This window comes from Balaenoptera borealis (genome assembly GCF_965194805.1).
Source record: "Balaenoptera borealis genome assembly, chromosome: 4".
In the NCBI taxonomy this organism is placed as follows: domain Eukaryota; kingdom Metazoa; phylum Chordata; class Mammalia; order Artiodactyla; family Balaenopteridae; genus Balaenoptera; species Balaenoptera borealis.
In genome coordinates, this window is record NC_138861.1 from 10,051,649 (window position 1) to 10,072,363 (window position 20,715).

A 20,715-nucleotide genomic window follows, 5' to 3' on the forward strand; every position below is an offset into this window, starting at 1 on the left:
ACGAGCGACCGCGAGCCGGTCACAGCGCCCGGACCTCCCAGGACGCCGCCGCCTCCGGCTCTGCAGCCTCCGAAGCTCGCAACAGTTGCATTTCCAGCTCCGAGGGGCCTAAAGAAAGTATTCTGAAAAGAGAACGTTTTGCGTTGGGAATCAGAAAAGTGAAGTTCTGGTCTTGGCTTTGCAGTTCATTAGCTGCAATCACAGTCAGATTGTTGGTTAGCTTGTCTGCTTTGGGTTGGTTTCTTCATACAGAAAATGAAAGCCTTGGTTCGTGATCTCTGTGATTTTCTTTTAGCTCCAGAAGTTTATGACTATCTCAGTTTCAAGTTTATTGCCCTAAAGTTTAAATCATTACAAAAGCTTATAACTGCATATTTAGTTTTATGACAGTGTCAGTCATAGTTAGGGTTTATCAGATACCAAAATGGCTTTGGTCAGGTATCCAATCACCTCCGTAGTTCCTGTGGGATGTGCTTAACAATTCACCAATAACAAGATTTCTAAGAATAATTAATGTCAGAAATAGGGCCTGCTTCCATTGCTATCATCAGCTCATGGAGGTAATGTTAAGACACTAACAAAAAGACAATAAGCAAATAAGCTAAAGTGAAAGATAATGATTTTCTTCATCTACATGTAGCTTGTTTTCTATCCCCTGCAGAGAGCTAAGAATAATGCATTTTTTTCAGAGCACTTGACTGATTTGCTAAGAAAATCTCTTACTTATGCAGTGTAAACACCTGAATATGGAAGAATTCATTTCCTAATGTTGATAAAGCGAGTATTCAAAACTAAAATAAAGAAGCAGACTCAGCATTATGGTCAATTTCATTACCCAAGCCTACTTAAGTGATGATGCAAATGAATGTCCTCCTGGTACGGTCATTCAAAACAGATTCTGAGCCTACTCTGAAATATATTCTATGACATAGTTAAATATATTTAGTCTTTATTTCTATTAGCAAGACACTTCCATAAAGTGATTATGGTCAGAAATATTAGTCTATAAAATTTGCATGTGATAAGATGCACAGAATGCCTGTTGACAACTGATTCTCTTATTAGATCTCTTTTTTTTTTTTTTTTAATATTTATTTTTGGCTGTGTTGGGTCTTCGTTTCTGTGCGAGGGCTTTCTCTAGTTGTGGCAAGCGGGGGCCACTCTTCATCGCGGTGCGTGGGCCTTTCAATGTCGCGGCCCCTCTTGTTGCGGAGCACGGGCTCCAGACACGCAGGCTCAGTAGTTGTGGCGCACGGGCGTAGTTGCTCCGCGGCATGTGGGATCTTCCCAGACCAGGGCTCGAACCCGTGTCCCCTGCATTGGCAGGCAGATTCTCAACCACTGCACCACCAGGGAAGCCCTAGATCTCTTGATTTGAAATAAAGAAATCTTTCAAATCTACTGCAACCAGACATCTTGAAGAAGGATGTGTTCTCTTTTTTCTATCTGTTCTCTTACTTCAGTATATTCTCTTTTCAGTGGTGTATAAAATGCTGCCCGTAAAATATTGTTTTAATAGGAACCATTAGGTCTAACAGAATTATCCTTTTTCTCTAGGAGATAATATTTACATTCAATTTTTTTAATGAGTAAGAATTTAAAAGACAATTATGTGGTTTGTTTAAGCCTCAGGATGAGGATCCAGTAACTAATAGTCAAACCAGAATGAAACTCTTAATTTGTCTATTTAACAGAATACGGTATTTTTAGTATCATCTTAAAATACTAAAAGTTGATACACACTGTCAACATTATAAGATGACTATACCACTACTTCCTTGTAACTGTATAATGAATTTTTAAATTAAAAAATTTTCATGATTTTTAGTTCAATTCTCTACAGTGCCATAAAACAAATACACTCAGTCCTCAATATTTATTCACTTTGTTTTAACTTTTAGTTATGATTATCACATGCAGAAATTTTAGGGAGCATTTATACGTATTTAGATTTTGACAAAAAATATTTATCCCCACATATTTTTATTGAAACTCACATATACTATTCCTTTAAGTATTAGGACTGATTTGAAGAAACGAATTATTCTTCATTCCTATATCTTGATACTGTATAAAATATTTTCTAACAAATTAAACTGAGCCCATCAAAATGTCAAAATACATTTTGTACAGCTTCTTTTGGGCCCTAATTATGGGGGTTATCAGTTTCATATATTTAGAATGTTTTGCATAAAAAGAAATTCAGAGGTTTTTTTAGTTTTTAGACTAAGGTCTTTATAAAGCAAAATTAAGAAATGAAATGGAGAGGTGACTATATATACTATACCCATTTATAGATGAGGAAATTGAGGTTCCGAGAGGTTTAGTATCTCACTCAAGTTTACACAGCTCTGATTCCATCTCATGTAATCTGGCTTCAGATATGTCCTTAATAAAAACATAATCCTTATTCTCAAATAATGCTGCTATTCACATAAATCTTTGGCTACACGTTTCTTTTCTTAGAATTAGAAGAGATTATTAAAAGTACTTTTTGCATTCACATGGAAATTTCTTCTCAAAATTTATGCTTTCCAGAAAACCTTTTATTTCATCTAGGTTTTCATGTTTATTAGCATAAAATTGCATGAAGTATTCTATAACCTTTTAAAAACTACTATACCCTCACAGCAAACTTCACTTCTGATTATTAGTATTGTCCCTTTTTTTTTTTTTTTCTTAAGTTTACCAGAGGTTTTCTTTTTTATTATTTTCATTTTTACTCTCAAAGAATGAGATCCTGGATTCAAACACGAGTTCTGCTATTTTTATGGTTTCTTTTATTATTATTAAATCCTTTCAGGTTTCCAAGAAGTTGCTTTTCTTCCTTTTTATAACTTCTTATTCTGAATGTGTGGCTCGTTTACTTTCAATCTTTTTAAGAAGGTGAAGTTACTTCTTAAAAAGAGCTTAGATCTCATTCCACAAATTTTGATAATGTACTTTTCCTCTTTTTCTTCCAAATAGTCTGTTTTTATTTCCTATTTGAATTTCTTCCTCCCTTTAGGAGAGTTTTCGTTGGTTGACTGGAAATTTTTTCTTAATTACACTGTGGTTAGAAGACATGACTTAATATTTCTACTCTTCAAGAACTTTTAGAGATAGCTGAGTAATCTTTTAGAAAGTAGCAGGAATGCTTAAGCCCTATTTGTAGGTTGTAAAGTTTAGTGTATGTGATGCTCCTATATTTTAAATCTTATTAATTTTATTAAATTCTCAGCGCTATTTATAATTTTTTTTTGTTATAGACATATTGTGCTATATATAAGTTCTATACTTCAAATGTGTTTGCATGTTTATCCTTGTTAACTTAAGAGTTTAAATTTATATGATTTGATACAATGCTAGTTTATACATACTTATTATTTTAACCTTTATATTTTTAGTATGGATTTTACCCAATAAATGTAAGTCTAGGTTTGTCCTGTTTAATGGATTTGGCTTTAAACTCTAGTTGTTCTGGTACTGATATTGCTATCTCTGCTTTCTTTCTGTTCATATTTATCAGAGATAAATCCTATATTATTAACCTTTCTGTGCTATTTTGTTTTAGGCATAGCTCTTTTGAGCAAAACATAGTTCAAGCAGTCATTTTAAAAAAAGTATTTTTAGCTTTCATCAAAGAATTTAATCCATTTACACTTATTGTCATAGCTGATACATTTGTTCTAGTTTTATATTTTTGCTTTATGTTTTATAATTTTGGAGCTTCCTTTTCCTTTGATTTCTGTCTTTGCTCTTATCTTCTGAGGTGATTTGGGATATAGGAATCCTATGCACAATTCTACTAGTTGTTGCCTCTCCAACCCATACATCTGTAACTATTAAAACTGAAACAAAAACCCAAAAAACAAACCACCAAAAAAAACCCCTGAAACGCTTGACGCCTGCTTCTACTCTCCTACCTTCCATGCAAGATAAGAAATTTAGAATTTCATTACTTTCTCTGGCCCTCCACTAATAATTATAATCAGGTTTCTACTTCTTAATTAAAAAAATATTTTGGGGGATTCACCTCTCAATTAGCTGGGTATATATTAACACTGATTTCTATTTCTATTAGTATGGTTTCCTCCTTAGAATCATAATTTTCAGGTTGGCTTTCTGATCTCTGACTTTCATATCTAACATTATTTCTCTCACAGCTTTTTCTTTACCCTTTTCATTTTGGAAGAGCTTCTGAAGTTTCTCTCTCATCATGTACTTGATTTATTTTAAATACTTGCTGCTCTTTACTGCTTTCCAAAGTTTTAAAAATCTCTGCAAATACATTTCTAGGCTTCTCTTTCCCTCATTTCAGCTGTTCTTGTGTGTCTCTAGCCTTTTAATTCTCAACTTATTCTCTCCTTACAGGTTCCTACTCATATTTCAAAGAGGTTGGTTATGTCCTTGAACATTTTTGGAGAAGATTAGCAAATATTACTTCTCAAGTTTTCCTCTGAATCATACAAAAAACAGTTTTCTGAAATCTGTTTCTACTCTGAGTCCTCAGAGCAAGTCATCCTTTCCCCTAGTTTGTAATTTCTCTTTATAGGTCCCAAATAGTTCTTCGTGTTTAGGGGTTCGTAAGGGGGAACAATCAATTCAGGCAGAGCCATTATCAAAAACCTGGCTGGGTATATTGTTCTGAGTTTATTTCATTGTCGCTTGGCCACAGGCAGATGCCCCCTCTTGGATTTAGACTTTAAAAGCCAGGATACGATTCTGCCCTTGAACAATCTACAATGCATACTTGAGTGGACCTGCTGTTTAGTCCAATTTATGATTAAGCTGGAGAATCAGAAACAAATTTGTAGTTTGTCTTTGTGCAGTGTACACTTGAAAGCATGCATTAAATCCAGTAATCTTCCTGCCTTTATCCCTTTCTCAGATGCCTTTGTTAGGTAACTGAGCATCCCAGGGGGATACCTCCTCCTTTCTGTTGTTTTGTGTACTTAATGTTCTAGTCTCTAAATGGGATGTGAAAAAGAATACACAACTCAGCTCTGGATGGTTCAGAAAATAAGTTTCTGCTCAGTTGGGGGAATGTCACTTGCTTTTCTGGTCAGTGCAGTAGATACTGGAAGGAATCCAAGTCAGTTTCTTTTGCCTTCCTTCTCTCTTTGTGCTCACTATGTTGTTTAGATGATGAAACATGAAGCCTGCAAGGCGAAAATACGTTTCTCAGTTCATCTCCACTGATGACGTTGCCTTTGACTTACAGTTTTCTTCTTTTTTTAAAAAATAAATTTATTTATTTATTTATTTATTTTTGGCTGCGTTGGGTCTTTGTTGCTGCGTGCAGGCTTTTCTCTAGTTGCGGTGAGCGGGGGCTACTCTTCGTCACAGTGTGTGGGCTTCTCATGGCAGTGGCTTCTCTTGTTGCGGAGCACGGGCTCTAGGCATGTGGGCTTCAGTAGTTGTGGCACACAGGCTCAGTAGTTGTGGCACGTGGGCTCAGTAGTTGTGGCTCGCGGGCTCTAGAGCACAGGCTCAGTAGTTGTGGCACACGGGCTTAGCTGCTCCGTGGCATGTGGGATCTTCCTGGCCCAGGGCTCGAACCTGTGTCCCCTGCATTGGCAGGAGGACTCTTAACCATTGCACCACTAGGGAAGCCCCTACAGTTTTCTTCATCATTGTTATAAAATTGTCTCTAGTTTTTGTCTTTTATATCATCATAAGAAATTAAATGGGAAGCTGGGAGTAGTTATATCAGACAAAGCTAGTCTGCTTTTAACCTAGAGGTTTACATTTTATTAAAATCTTAAGTTCTTACAAACAGAAGTCTATAGGGAGGCAGGGAGAATGAAAAATGAAGCAGTAAGAGATCTAGACAGAATGGCTACAAAGGCATCATTTTCTACAAGTAAATTTTTCCTTTGCTTTTTCATGCTGAGGAAAGATATGAAGAGAAGCATAAAAATATAAAAATTTATATAATTTATCTTTGTTTCTCAGTATAGCCTAAATATATGTTTAATATTTTAATTAACATTGATAGAATTAAACTCAGAATCTGTACTTCTCTCTTACTATGCAAAAAATATAACTGATTCTCAGATGTCAAGAACTCAGTATTGAATCCCTAAAGAATGGTATGATAAACAGTAGTAAAGTTTATAACCATTGTTCAGTATAAAATAATTATACTGTCGGTCTGGTTCAGTGATTTTCAGCCAAGGGTGTGCATCACTTTATGACACTTTTTCTCTCTAACTTTTTTATTGTCGTAAAATACACATAATACAAAATTTACCATCTTCACCATTTTTAAGTGTACATCCAGTGGCATTAAGTACATTCACATTGCTGCACAGCCCTCACCATCATTCATCTCTAGAACTCTTTTCATCTTGTGAAACTAAAATTCCTATTCTTAAACAATAACTCCTGAATCTCCCCTTTCCCCCAGCCCCTGGCAACCACCCTTCTATTTTATGTCCCTATGAATTTGACTACATTAGGTATTTCATGTAAGTGGAATTTTACAGTATTTGTCTTTTTGTTATTGGCTTATTCCACGTAGTATAAATGTCCTCAAGGTTCATCCATGTTGTGTATGTGTTAAAAGTTCTTTCCTTTTTAAAGGCGGAATAATACTCCACCGTATAGTCGGCATTTTGTTTATCCATTCATCCATTGATGAACATTTGGGTTGCTTCCATCTTTTGGCTATTGTGAATAATGCTATTTTGACCATGGGTGCACAAACATCTCTTTGGGACCCTACTTTCAATTCTTTTGAGTATATACCCAGAAATGGAACTCCTGGATCATATGGTAACTCTAAGTTTAATTTTTTGAGGAACCACCTTTACTCATTTTGCTAGTGGCTGCAACATTTTACATTTCAACCAGGAACGCACAAGTGATTCAATTTCTTGTTATCTTTACCAATACTTGTTATTATTATTATTATTATTATCATCGTGGCCATCCAACTGGGTATGAGGTGGTGTCTCATCGTAGTTTTGATCTGCATCTCCCTGATGATTAGTGATGTGGAGCATCTTTTCATGTGCTTCTTGGCCGTCTGTATACGTTCTCTGGAGAAATGCCAATTCAAGTCTTTTGCCCATTTTTTCATTGTGTTGTATTTGCTTTTTGTTGAGTTTTAGGAGTTCTCTATCTGTTCTAGATATTAATCCCTTATCAGATATATGATTTGCAAATATTTCCCCCCATTTTGTGAGTTGCCTTTTTCTTCTCTTGATGATGTTATTTTTTTGATCATAAAATTTTAAAAAATTTACAGAAGTCCAATTTATCTATTTTTTCCTTTTGTTTCCTGTGCCTTTGGTGTCACACCTAGGAAATCATTGCCAAATCCAATGTCATGGAGCTTTTGCCCAATGTTTTCCTCTAAGAATTTTGTAGTTTTAGCTCTTGTATGTAGATCTTTGATCTATTTTGAGTTAATTTTTGTATATGGTGTTAGGTAAGGGTTCATTAGGTAAGGCTTCAACTTCATGCTTCTGCATGTGGATATCCGGTTTTCCCAGCACTATTTGTTGAAAAGACTGTTCTGTGACACTTTCTGAAAATATGGACACCCAGCCCACTTGAGACTCAGAATCTTGGCCAGTGAGACCCAGGCATCTTTAATGAGCTCCATATACTTCACACCATTAAGATAGTATTATCAAAAAATAGAAAAATAACAAATATTGACAAGTATGTAGAAAAACAGGACTCTTGTGCATTACTAGTGGAAATGTACTTAAAAATGTATAAGGTGGTAAATTTTATATTATGTGTATTTTATTGCAATTGAAAAATAATTTAAAGTTGTTTAAATGGCAAATTTTATTTTATTTATATATTACCACCAAGAAAAAAAGAAAAAAGAGCTCCATAAGCAGAGGTGATGTATCTCCTCAGTTTAGAAATACTGTTGTAGTCAAAACGGACAAGGTAAAAACAATTTAAATATATAGTTACCTGTGTCTAAAGACACCCAAAATATCTATCTGACTTTATCATCTTGGGGAAGAAAAATCAAGTAGATAATTAAATAAACAGCCTGCTTATTTGTTCTACTTTTTAGTTAGTAGCCTGAAACAGGCTTATAAACAAACACAATGTATGGTATGATACACTTCTCCAAACTATCCCATCTGATAATAAGAGCTTTTTACCTCAAAATGATAATTTAGAAAACATACATTATGCTTAAGGAGAAAAATAAACTATTAAAAATTTAATAATACTACCCCCCCGCCAAACAACAAACAGAAATTCTAGCACAAGTTGTTTGGAAAGGTAATCCCCAAAAAGCTATCTAAAGATGAGTTAGAAATAATTTTTCTACATATCAAGATAAGAGTGGTATGATATAATTTCCAGATCCCATCTAGTATCTATTTAAATCTGAATTTATCCAAAGCTAAATTTTTTCTTCAACATAAATTCTGCAGTAAAGACTTTCATAAAATTGATGCTTCCTGGAGTCTAAGAATAAAAAGTTAATAAAATCCTGAAGAATGAGTTTGTATGCCAAACAGCTAATTTAGAAATAAATCTAATTGATGTTCCTGATTCAGGAAAATTAGAAAACATATGAGGGGGTGGGAGGGAGGTCTAAGAGGGAGGGGATATAGGTATACATATAGCTGATTCACTTCATCGTACAGCAGAAACTAACACAATATTGTAAAGCAATTATACTCCAATTAAAAAAAAGAAGAAAAGAAAACATATGAAATACTGAAACTGACCCTAAGCAATTCCAAATCTGCTAAAATAGTAATTCAGCTTCAATTTGCATGATGAGTATTAAAACTTGGGCTGAAATTGATAAAGACTTAATTTCAAGGTTTCAATGAAGCCCAAAATGAGAAGGGGAAAACAAGAGGATCAGTGCAGATGCTAGAAGACAAGTGTTAGGTAAGGAATGAGACACTACTCAGAGGCCAGGTGAGTTGTTTAGAGCCCAGTGAATAAAACCGGTTATAGGTATGCAGTCCCTGAAGCATAGATTCAGGATTTTCATAAAGCACAGGCAAAGACGGGTGCTAGGTATATGTAAAATTTAGGTATTCGTAAAGAAGGAATTCCTGGGTCAAAGTTAGATGGGATAGGATGAGGACAGGACCTGACCCTGGCCATAAGGAAGGTGAAGATAGTGTGGGGAGATGGGAGCGAGCAGGTAGAGACGAGGAGGAATAGAAAGTGGAGATCAAGAACCCTACTCCCAGTGGAAATAACCACAGAAATCAAAACCTGGGCTTGGCAACACTGAAGACTTAGATAAATAGAAGTAGAACTAGCAACAGATCCCAACCGGATCTGACTGGATGCCACCAAAAGAATTCAGACAACAGTGTGCATGTGGCACAGAAGAACACCTACTGCAAGCTGCTTTCACACTGATCTGAGCAACTGAGGTAGGCGCTCCTTTTCCGGGATTCCAGCCTAGACTAGGACAGAGGCCAGGGTGTGCGCATCTTTGCCAAGCATGTTCTGCACCCTTAGCATCATGCAGGTTCGTGTTTACTTGCGGCAATCTCACTAAGGGTTTGGTATAACCGGTCCTTCCCTTTCATTCCCTTAATCACTTCAACAGGGCAGGTAATCTCTAACGAGCATCTGGGGAACAATGACACCTACTGTTTGAGCTACTGTAGCTGCAGTAAACTTGCCACATGGGATGGTGGCAGGCGTAGATTTGTAGCTACTATTTCTTTCCTTTGCAAAAAAGGACAAATGGCTCTATGGTGAATTAGGTTAGGTTGGAGAAGTACTGGAATTAAAGAAGACAAGAGTTCTTATCACAGAAGACTATTCATCTAGAATGAGAACATCTGAGTGCATGCCTGTTTATAAGAGGCCTACCTTACTACAGAAAGGCCTGAAGGCAGTGGAAACGTACAGTAGACTAACACGTGGTTCAGCCGTAGATGTTAGAATAGCAATCACAGAAACCGCAATTCTACAGGGTGAACGGTGGAGCAAGGTAGTGACTGAAATGGCCCCTCTCGGTCTCTGTTCCTGTAACCGACCTCCCTACCCCCAGCCACAGGAAGGTCCTGGAACCTCCACTAAGGCACTGCAGCCTCTCGATATGCTCTCCATCTCTACCCCACAGACCCTCTCTTGTTGCTATAAATAATGCACCTCGTCTCCACTCCAATTGCTGGATGCCTGTCGGATCTCCTGTATCTGAGTTCCTTTACAGAGCAGCTATTCTCCTTCCTCTGAAATGGGAGGCCTGCTTTGCCCTCATCTTCTCTCTGTTTTGATGTGGTCTACCTGAAGACGGCCCACTCCCAAACTTGCAGCCACTGAGATTTGCCATTCTACCTTATGTCGGACCTCTCAGAATAAACCACAAAACGGAATACCCCTCCGTTAAATACCCCGTCCCCTCTGGCCTGGCTGCTTGTGGCTGAATCTACTTCTGGTGAAGACCCACCTCAGATGTGTCTCATCTCTTGATTGGGCCTTTCCTCCCCTGAAAAACCTGACCAATTAACACTGTCAACACATAATATTTAGTATTCAATATCCTTAGCCAGGGAAGATAGCATTTTGCCACTACCAATCATTTTTTACTTTTCAAAGGCACAGAAAAAATTATTTTGGATTTAAAAGAGCCAATTTAGTTTTTCATCATGTTAATAATCATTATGAAATTCATTAGTCATGTAATGACTCCCCTTTTCTAACACTGCAGCAAAGGAATTGTAATAAAGTTGGAGGGAAAGGAATAGAAGACAAGGACATTATAAAAATTTATTTAAAATGTTTAAGCATTCATTTGCTCTTACTAGAGGAAGTGCAAAAAAAAAAAAAAAGTGCACTGATTTATAAATTAAATTATCAGTGGACATGTTTCTGTTTCTAGTCCCAAAATCTAGAACTTAGTCATAATCAACAATCATGTTTTCCTTTTTCTACTTGAATTCTGTACGCTAGATTAACTCAAGAAAAGTCAATCTCAAACCAGCCATGCAAATAATTAAAAAAAAACAGTTCATGTTTTATCAATAGATTCTCCCTATTTCATGTCAAGTGGGTAAGAAAAAAAGCTAAGTTAACTTGTACCAACCTAATTCTTACATAATTTTTAAGATTATCGTGTAATGTTATTCAGAAAAAGAAACTACATTTGAAATTTTTAATTTCAGGCCAAATAATTACGAGTTTTGCATTTATGAAATATCTCCACTTAGTTTAAATTCCCCTCACATGAAAAGAATGCCTGCTGGTAACTTTTCCTTTCTCTGCAACTTTACCACTACTGTAAATGTGGGCTAGTATGCACATTCATTTTCTCCCCTACTTTGATCATATTTTAGTTTTTATGACTCTTAACATTGAAAGCTCAAATAGCTTCTATCGAGAATTCAGTAAATATACTAATTTTCTTTACATTTTTTTGCTTTCATTTAGGAAGTACAGAATTTCTTTTTTCAAGACTACAGAATTACTCTAGATAATTACAAAATTTACACTCTAAAACACAATTATGTGTATCTGAGGACTTACAACTTATAAGTCCATTTTCCCCATCTGCTTTTTAAAACAGTAGTAAAAATAAATAAATAAAATTCAATACTATGTAAAACATAGATTGATGTTACCCAGAGTAATAAAACTAAGACATTCAGAGAATAGTTTTCATTAGTTGTCATGAGCTGGTGCTGGAGTCTTCTGTACTGTGTAAAACCTGATTTCCATTAATATATGATAATCATTTGTTTGATATTACTGTGTGTATTTACATAATGAATACTAGCATCACTGTGTACCCAGCAAGGACGTCCTCATGGGTTTACAGTAATTGCACAGTCAAGACAGCCTATGAACCAGAATGTGCTGATTTGGTTGGCAGGAAACCAGGACGAAGCAAATGGACCACCATGTTGTCTCAAGCTGAAACCTCAGATGTTCCCTGTCTTGCCACAAAGTGATTACGCAACAAGCTTCAAGTCGCTAAAGGGCAGAGCACTACTGCAAAGCAGTTACTTGGCCAAGCCTGACGCCCTATGACACATTTCGGAACTGTGGTGGTTGAATTAAAGTCTAAATCTAACACTGAGACTATTGCAACAAATCAGACTCAAAAACAAAATACTTATGTGATACCCTGACACTGCTTTTTTTTTTTTCCACATCTTTATTGGAATATCATTGCTTTACAATGGTGTGTTAGTTTCTGCTGTATAACAAAGTGAATCAGCTATACGTATACATATATCCCCATATCCCCTCCCTCTTGCGTCTCCCTCCCACCCTCCCTATCCCACCCCTCTAGGTGGTCAGAAAAGCACCGAGCTGATCTCCCCGTGCTATGCGGCTGCTTCCCACTAGCTATCTATTTTACATTTGGTAGTATATATAAGTCCATGCCACTCTCTCACTTTGTCCCAGCTTACCCTTCCCCCTCCCTGTGTCCTCAAGTCCATTCTCTAGTAGGTCTGCGTCTTTATTCCCGTCCTGCCCCTAGGTTCTTCATGACCATTTTTTTTTTTTTTTTTTAGATTCCATATATATGTGTTAGCACACAGTATTTGTTTTTCTCTTTCTGACTTACTTCACTCTGTATGACAGACTCTAGGTCCATCCACCTCACTACAAATAACTCAATTTCGTTTCTTTTTATGGCTGAGTAATATTCCATTGTATATATGTGCCACATCTTCTTTATCCATTCATCTGTCGATGGACACTTAGGTTGCTTCCACGTCCTGGCTATTGTAAATAGAGCTGAAATGAACATTGTGGTACATGACTCTTTTTGAATTATGGTTTTCTCAGGGTATATGCCCAGTAGTGGGATTGCTGGGTGGTATGGTAGTTCTATTTTTAGTTTTTTAAGGAACCTCCATACTGTTTTCCATAATGGCTGTATCAATTTACATTCCCACCAAGAGTGCAAGAGGGTTCCCTTTCCTCCACACCCGACACTGCTTTTTAAAAAGTAGAATTCAAAATTGAGGAAAGGTTAAAAGAAAAACAAAAAAAAAAACTTCAGCAATTTAAACTTGAATTTATATGGTCATATTACTTTCAAATATAGTTTCTAAGCCTCTGAAGTGGGTAGGTAGTGAGGAAAGTAATGCAGTAAGAAAAGCCTGGTTCTAGGTTATTACTGATACCTAAGTGGGATGGTTCACTGAAAATCACATCAATACAACAACTTCTTAGTCTGGAAGGAAGTGATCTCATCTAACATCTACTCTGATGTAAACTTACCTGTTTTAAGAGTTGTCATTCTGGCTTTATAAACTTTAGAAAATAATCCTGAACTCTAAGAACTTGCTGAATATTAGTTTCATACTTCACTACTATCTAGAAAATGACCTAACGTAAGCCAAGACTTCTTCAGCAAGTGAGGCTTAGTCTCAGAACCCTCCCCACCTGCATGTATGTATAGAACAGAGATTTTAAAATTTAGGTTACACCCTAATCATTAGGCAGATTTTGAAATTAAAATGGCTAGCTTGACATCTTTGAATTTAAAACCAAATATCTTATTTTAGTCTTTTCAACTTCGTTAAAATTTGTTCTAAGATTTCTTAAACAAAAGAGAAGAAAAATATAGCATGAACATTATGGTGAGGGATTCCAATAAGCTTAGTCTGGCCACATCACAGAATATTCTATTGAAAAGAACTAACGTGGGCAAATAAACCCAAAGAAGCCTTAACCCTCCCCAATTCCCTGTAACAGACCAATAAAAATCAAATAAGTACCTCAAATAGAAAGGTGACATAGGTCTTTCATCTTCCTGCGAACTGAAAGGAAAATAAAACTTGAATTAATATAATTCCTGTTAATATCATAACATCTCAATTTTACTAAAACTCTGTTCCACCTATCACGATTTTTCTTTTGACATATTAGAGCTAATCTCACAATGGAGTAAGGTTAGTAAAATATACTCTACCTTGGACCTAGCCAAGGCCAATTACTTCCTCAAGGGAGACCATCAAGAGAGGTTTCTTTCAAGATTAGCCTAAGGCAAAAGTAATTCACATCACCCTTTGAAGAGGAAGTTTTTTACTACCTTATTCTACAAGCCCAATCCAAGTATTCCTATATTACACATAAACCCTTAAAATGATTACATACTCAGTTATCTCAGTAAAGCTAATTACAACTCATTAACGTGATGAGGAAAGTAAGACACAGCCAACAAAATATTCCTGTTAAGTGTATGATGCCCTAGCAATGAAATGCTAGGGCATCAGTAAACAACACTCAGGCTCTCTGTCTTCTATAGTTACGCACAGTATTAATGAGGGTGAATAACATGAAAGGACACAAATGAAACTATAAAAAATAGTTTAAGGGACTTCCCTGGTGGCGCAGTGCTTAAGAATCTGCCTGCCAATGCAGGGGACATGGGTTCGATACCTGGTCCAGGAAGATCCCACATGCCGCAGAGCAACGAAGCCTGTGCGCCACAACTACTGAGCCTGTGCTTTAGAGCCCCTAAGCCACAGCTACTGAGCCCACATGCCGCAACTACTGAGCCTGCGCTTTAGAGCCCCTGAGACACAGCTACTGAGCCCACATGCCACAACTACTGAAGCCTGTGCTCCACAACAAGAGAAACCACCGCAATGAGAAGCCCGCACACCAAAATGAAGAGTAGCCCCCGCTCGCCACAACTAGAGAAAGCTCGTGCGCAGCAACGAAGACCCAACGCAGCCAAAAAAAATAGTTTAAGTTCCTCAAACAGCACTGAAGCAATATGAAGCTTAATATAAAAGTATTTAATTAAAAATATGAAATATATACTATAGTAAAATATTTTTCCTTTCTTCTACATGTTTTTTTCTTCTGATAAATGACCTCGAATCAATGAATGAGTCTCTCCTCTTCAGTGTCTACTGGAGTGGTCTTTGAACATTTTTGATTACACACTCATATAAAAATTTGCTTTTAAGCAGCTACTCCCCTTAATATATGACTAAGTATCTATTTATGTTAATTATGTGCATCATTAAACAGATAAAAGTAGAAATGTGAAGTATCAGGTAAAATTAAGAAGCGCAAATATTTTCGTCTTGTACCCCTGTGGTATACCATAAGCATCATTGATGAAAAGAGAAATGTTTGCTTCAGTTGGTAATATCCTGGCAATCACCAAAAATCTTATTACAAGTTATAGTGTAACACACACACACACACACACACACACACACACGCACGCACCCCTGTCCTGGAAGTTGAAAAGGTCTTAACATTTTAGTTGCAAGATGGCACATAAAATACGGCATGCTATTTTTCACTCTCTCATGATTTTGGTTTCCAATGTCAATATTGCTTAACTATTCTAGTGTTTATCTTGCCAAAGATTTTGTTTGTAACTGATTGTGCCAATTCTTCCCAAGTGAAAGGTAAGTGATAGATCAGCTTTATTCTTGACTCTAATGTTAATGGGCTGAAGGCAAAGCTTGACAAGTTACAGGCACTAACACCTGGGAAATGTCCAGGTGTCTTGGGAAGAAACCACCTGGAGCAGTGCTATTACAGCAGTGACTACTTTAAGCCAAACTGATACAAGGGGCTTACACATTTGACTTCAAAATAGTCCTTGAAAACACTTAACAAATTATAAACATGTTAGAATTGGGTTTATTTGCTAATCAAGCGTTCAGTGTCAAAAAGTACTAAGTGTGACCCCACTATGCAAAAAGGCTGCAACAAAAAACTTATAATGATTTTACTATTATGGGAACATTGCCTCCGTGTAAAACGGAGCAGGGCCTATGGGGCTCCCAGGCACAGAGGCCTTTTTGTTCCCCATTTCTTGTAGGCAAGACTCCAGCCTCCATGACCTTCCCTGAGTTCCAAAGGGCAGATTCGAACAGTTGCAAATCAAGCGGGGAGCAGCCAGGAAACCACCTGAGGTAAGATTAAAGGGCCCAGAGAAACTCATCAAGATTAGCAGACTGACCACCTGAGACCCTGCACACACCCTAATCCTGTCAGCAACCCCACCCTTTTGAAACTCTGCAGAAGAAAGAAGAATGCAGGACTGTTACTGCCTTGATCCTTACTGCATACCCCTGACCACAAGCCCTGACTGTAAGACCTCTCCCTATTCCCCAGGGAGGGGGGCACAGTTCTTGGGGTGCTAGCCTGCTGTGTTCCCCTCTTTGCCTGGCAAAGAATAAAGCCACCCTTTCTTTCTCCTCCAAAACTCTGTCTCTGTATCTCATTTCGGCATCCCTGTACAGGGAGCCAAGATTTTGGCCACACAAGTGTTATAAAACGAGCGCCGTACTAAATACTTTTTTGCCCAGAACAGATCCTTAACTCTAACATGTAACAAATTATAATGAAAATTAACAAGGGTACTTTAGTGACCATTCAATTAGCAGTATGGTTGGTTTTCTTAGAATTCAGGAGTGCTTTGGGAGGTGATTTAATGGTACAGAGTTCTGAACACAGCTGTTATGTGCTTTGGCTAACACTTTTTGTGTGTGCCTGAAAATTTCCTTGTAGCCAACAGGGGGAATCAAAATCAATCTTTTCTTTCTTTACACCTTCTCTCCCTCAGACACTTACTCAACAGCCAGGTACGATCAGGTGCTTGACATTAATTATCTCATGTAAATCCTCACAAAAATCCCTCCCTGGTACTTGCCCCTCCCTTGAGAACAGCAGGCTCAGAGTGGGCACACAACTTACCCAGGTCACACAGCTAGTGATGTGCAGATAACACACTTTTGTTGTTTACTGCCTTGCCTTCCATTTTAACTTATCAAAATATTATGGAGTGAATGTCCTCATTCTGGCACAAGATCTTGTGGACTTTATAATTTATAAGCTCCATGCCATGCTTCGGATTATAGCAACTCTACACTGACTTTAGTCAAAGTCCATTCACAATGCATTATGCCTGATAGTGCGTACAAGGTGGTTAATTTATTAAAATGTATTGGCACCATGTCAAGAACGTCTCGATAGAAACACAAGTTTTTAATCATGAGCAAATATTTTTCAGGCTGCATGTGTATAAGGTAAATTTGTCAATGAAAGACAAAATCAGAAATTCTTAATTTGGATATGTCCCTGAATTCTGAGCAGTTATAAGTGTTCCAAAAAAGAAAATGAAAGCACTGTTATTTAAATGAAATGAAACAGACTCAGTAGTAGATGTGCTTAGTCAGTAGCAGCCAACAGGGCAGCAATCCATGCGCAGTACCAAGAAGAACAATATAATTTGAAAAGAAAATGAGGATAAATAATTAATTTTGACACTTAATTAGCCTATTTCTTTTTTCCCTTTCATAAAAGTACCCTTGGCCCGGGGTTTAGTAATGTAATCTTGACAACAGTATAAATTATGAAACAACTAAAGCATTGATTTCAAATTGATTAAGTCACTTAATTCTAAAAATCAATTTTATGCATTGACTTTAAAGGCAATTTGAAGGAAAAATGGCCGAGGACAATTCTTCCAAATAGAACAGAGAAAATAAACTTTTCCATAAAATGTACACACTGGAATGCAAAACATTTGAAAATATCACCACTTCTACCTCTGTGCAAAATGAATACTGGACTATTATTACATGTGCCCAAACACCTATTTATAGAGATACTTATGCCTGTTCCTAGCTTTACATCAATCTCAGACATGTCCAATGATATTAACTGAGTTGTAATTTTTTTCCCTAAATTTTAAATTGAGAATTAATTCAGATTTACTTTCAATTTTTAAAAATAAGCACATGTACTGTGAATGAAAAGGGGAGACGTGTCATGAAATGAAGCCAATGACAAACTGTAACAACTTGGAATTTATTCAGTTTCCTCCTTGGTTACTAGTATAAACCCAATGTGTTAATTATTTCCTGTTTGCTGACTCAGAATAATAGCCAAGTTTAAGCGGCTCATTAGTTTGCCTTTTTTTTTTTTTTTAATTCAAATACATTGAGAGATTTGGGCAATCACCTCATGTATGTCAGGCCACTGGGCGCTTAACGTCCTAGACATGGGGTGTTATGGTCTCTCAAAACAGCTACCTGTGGGAAGAACATTTATCAAATAGACCCAAGTAACAGTCCAAATCTAAGAAGCTACAACTGAGAAGGGCAATAACAAAGACAGGAGGGTTTTAGTGGGGGCCTAACTTATCTTTTTTTTCATTTAATTTTTATTTTATACTGGTGTTTAATTGATTTACAATGTTGTGTTAGCTTCAGGCCTACGGCAAAGTAATTCAGTTACACATATACATATATTCATTCTTTTTCAGATTCTTTTCCCATATAGGTTATTACAGAATATTGAGTACCGTTCCCTGTGCTCTACTAACTTATCTTTTTATGTGGTTCAACATTGGTTGAACATAATGGCATGTAAATGGATGACACCTAGATTTACAATCTCTTCCTGAGCTGCACTCATTTCTAAACTGAAGCCACAGAATGCAATCCCTATCAATTTAATTACACAGCAAGCTAACCGAGATTGTGAAAAGCATGGCGTTTTCTGTGTCTAAGAAAAACCAAATACTGTTGGGAGAATTCCCAGACTGAGGTATTCAGAACGGACACTCAGTTACTGGATCAAACCACCATTCCATTCAATTCCCTTTTGAACTGTCCCGATAAATGTTCCAATTAGTCCAACTTTCTAATTGGTTAATGTGGCTGGCTACCCCCAAATTAACATAATCTGCATATTTGGCGACATACTTTAACTACATTTTCAAGTGACCTGAGCTAGGAGAAACAGTTTGTAAGTGTTCCTTGGGTACTGAAAAGTATAGCAAATAGGTAAAGGCTAAGGATTAGGTTCCATTCATTGAAGAAACTAGAAAAACCATCTCCTGGGGCTTAAAAACAAACAAACAAACACACAAAGAGCCAAGGGGAGAGAGAAAGGGAGGGCCAAGTGAAAGGACAAACTTTAAAGTATTAGGTAAACATTTTCTCTGGAATTCAGGTTTTTCCCTCACGTTGCAACAGAATGTACTAAGTGGAAGAATTTTCATAGATGAATTTTCTTCGAGGACGATGAGGTGAGTGAAATTAGCATATTTACTTTCCTTCCTTCCTCTGCAAAATATAAAGTGCCATACTGGAGCCTTTTGATTTATCCACAGTCTCAGGCATTAACATTCATAACCCTCCATTTATAGCGTTTATAACCCTCCACTTGGGGTGTGATGTAGCAGCTGGCGTTCTGCTGCTCAGATTTTTGGTTCAGCTCCATTCAGGAACACGGTAGAAAACAATCTCCCTGTTCCTTTTGGAAAACAGATCAGTTTGTAGCTAAGTGTTTGCCCCTGTAATTTCAGGGGGCATTTTTGTAGATGTATGTATACTTCTTTATTATAAACCCAAGCAACTTTGTTTACAGTTATATTATTTGTATGTTGTAACTAAGAATGCAACACCTAGCTGCCAGGAGAAATAAAAACAAACCACTGAAGTTCAAGAGCAAATATGTTTTCCTGACCAAAGGGTAAATGCAAAGAGCTGAACTGTTAACATTCACAGGACTAGAAATTTTAGCTAACACGAAGAGGTATTACACTTCGGAAGCAAAACCAATCAAAAGACTTCCAAACATTTACAGCTTTCCCCCCGATAAGACAGGAAAATATTTCTACTATTTTCTTGATTGCTTAGTAGAAATTTGAAATATATTGTTAGGGGATGAGTTGTGTCCCTACAAAAAGATACGCTGAAGCCCTAACCCCCAGAAACTCAGAATGTGATCTTATTTGCAAATACAGTCTTTATAGAGGTGACCGAGTTAAAGTGAAGTTACTGTAGTGGGCCCTAATTCAATATGACCAGCGCCCTTATCAACAGGATATTTGCACACAGGGAGCACGCGTTGTGAAGACTGGAATTGTGTTGCCACAAGCCAAGAACTCCAGGAAGCGAGGAGAGAGGCAGGGACAACTCATTCCCCAGGGTCTTTAGAGGGCGCACAGCCCTAGCCAACATGTAAATTTGGGACTTCTGGCCTCCAGAACTGTGAGACAAGAAATTGCTGGTTTTCTGGGCTACCCTGTTTGTGGTACTTCATCACAGCTGTGCTAGGAAACTAATATATCTACTAAACAAATGTTTTTTCCCCAAATCCGGAATTAAGAACCTGACGAAAGTGTCTCCATCTTATGTAAAGGTTGTGCTCTGGAAATTCATTTGTAGGGATGCGGAGATTAGAATAGATTTCCCACACTGACATGAGGATTCGATTTCCAGGTCTGTACTAACCTCTCGTTCAAATAAACTATCCTCAGTAAGCAGTCCAGAGTCAGTGTTTTGAAAAACTTTGGCCACGATCCAGTTAGAAACACATTTTACATCATGATAGTACACAGACACATAAAAGGGACACATGTCATAAAATTATTCTTACTTTGGATATTTTCTATTTTGTTATACTTCGCTTTATATAAAACACTGGTCACAACCTGCTCCATTGGTTTTATGACCACCAATAGTTCATGACCCACAGTTGAAAAATGCTATGCTAAAAACACATCTCCCTTGCTTGATGTGTAATTAATACTCAGTGAATGTTGCTGAATTAAGATCTATGTTCTCATAGGACAGAGAACAAACACTTTTTCTTCTCTGCCCCACTGCCAGAATCAGCTCTGGGCCAAAGAAGTACAGATATTGTTGAGCCTGGATGGCACAGAAAATCAGAGAGGAAGCGGGTCCAGATCTGCCCAGCAATGGGCGCGAGAATGTCGTTTTAGATGACCGTGGTGGAGCTGACAGAGGATTTCCAGGTCTCTCTCTC

At 37.2% G+C, this 20,715-nt stretch overlaps 1 protein-coding gene and 1 long non-coding RNA gene across 8 annotated transcripts in view; both read right to left on the minus strand.

Annotated features, from left to right (window-relative positions):
- The window catches only part of FAM13A (family with sequence similarity 13 member A), a 365,856-nt gene that overhangs the window by 72,691 nt on the left and 272,450 nt on the right, over positions 1–20,715 (minus strand). For all 7 annotated transcript variants that reach the window (XM_082391636.1, XM_082391638.1, XM_082391635.1 and 4 more), the window contains one exon: positions 13,680–13,721. In XM_082391636.1, coding sequence (XP_082247762.1) covers positions 13,680–13,721 — 42 coding nt within the window. The remainder of the gene's footprint in view (positions 1–13,679; positions 13,722–20,715) is intronic.
- Positions 315–13,673, minus strand: LOC309628632. Its single transcript, XR_014244602.1, has 2 exons — positions 10,069–13,673; positions 315–10,007 (listed from the first exon to the last, which is right to left on the minus strand). It is a non-coding gene; the product is annotated as an uncharacterized lncRNA (long non-coding RNA).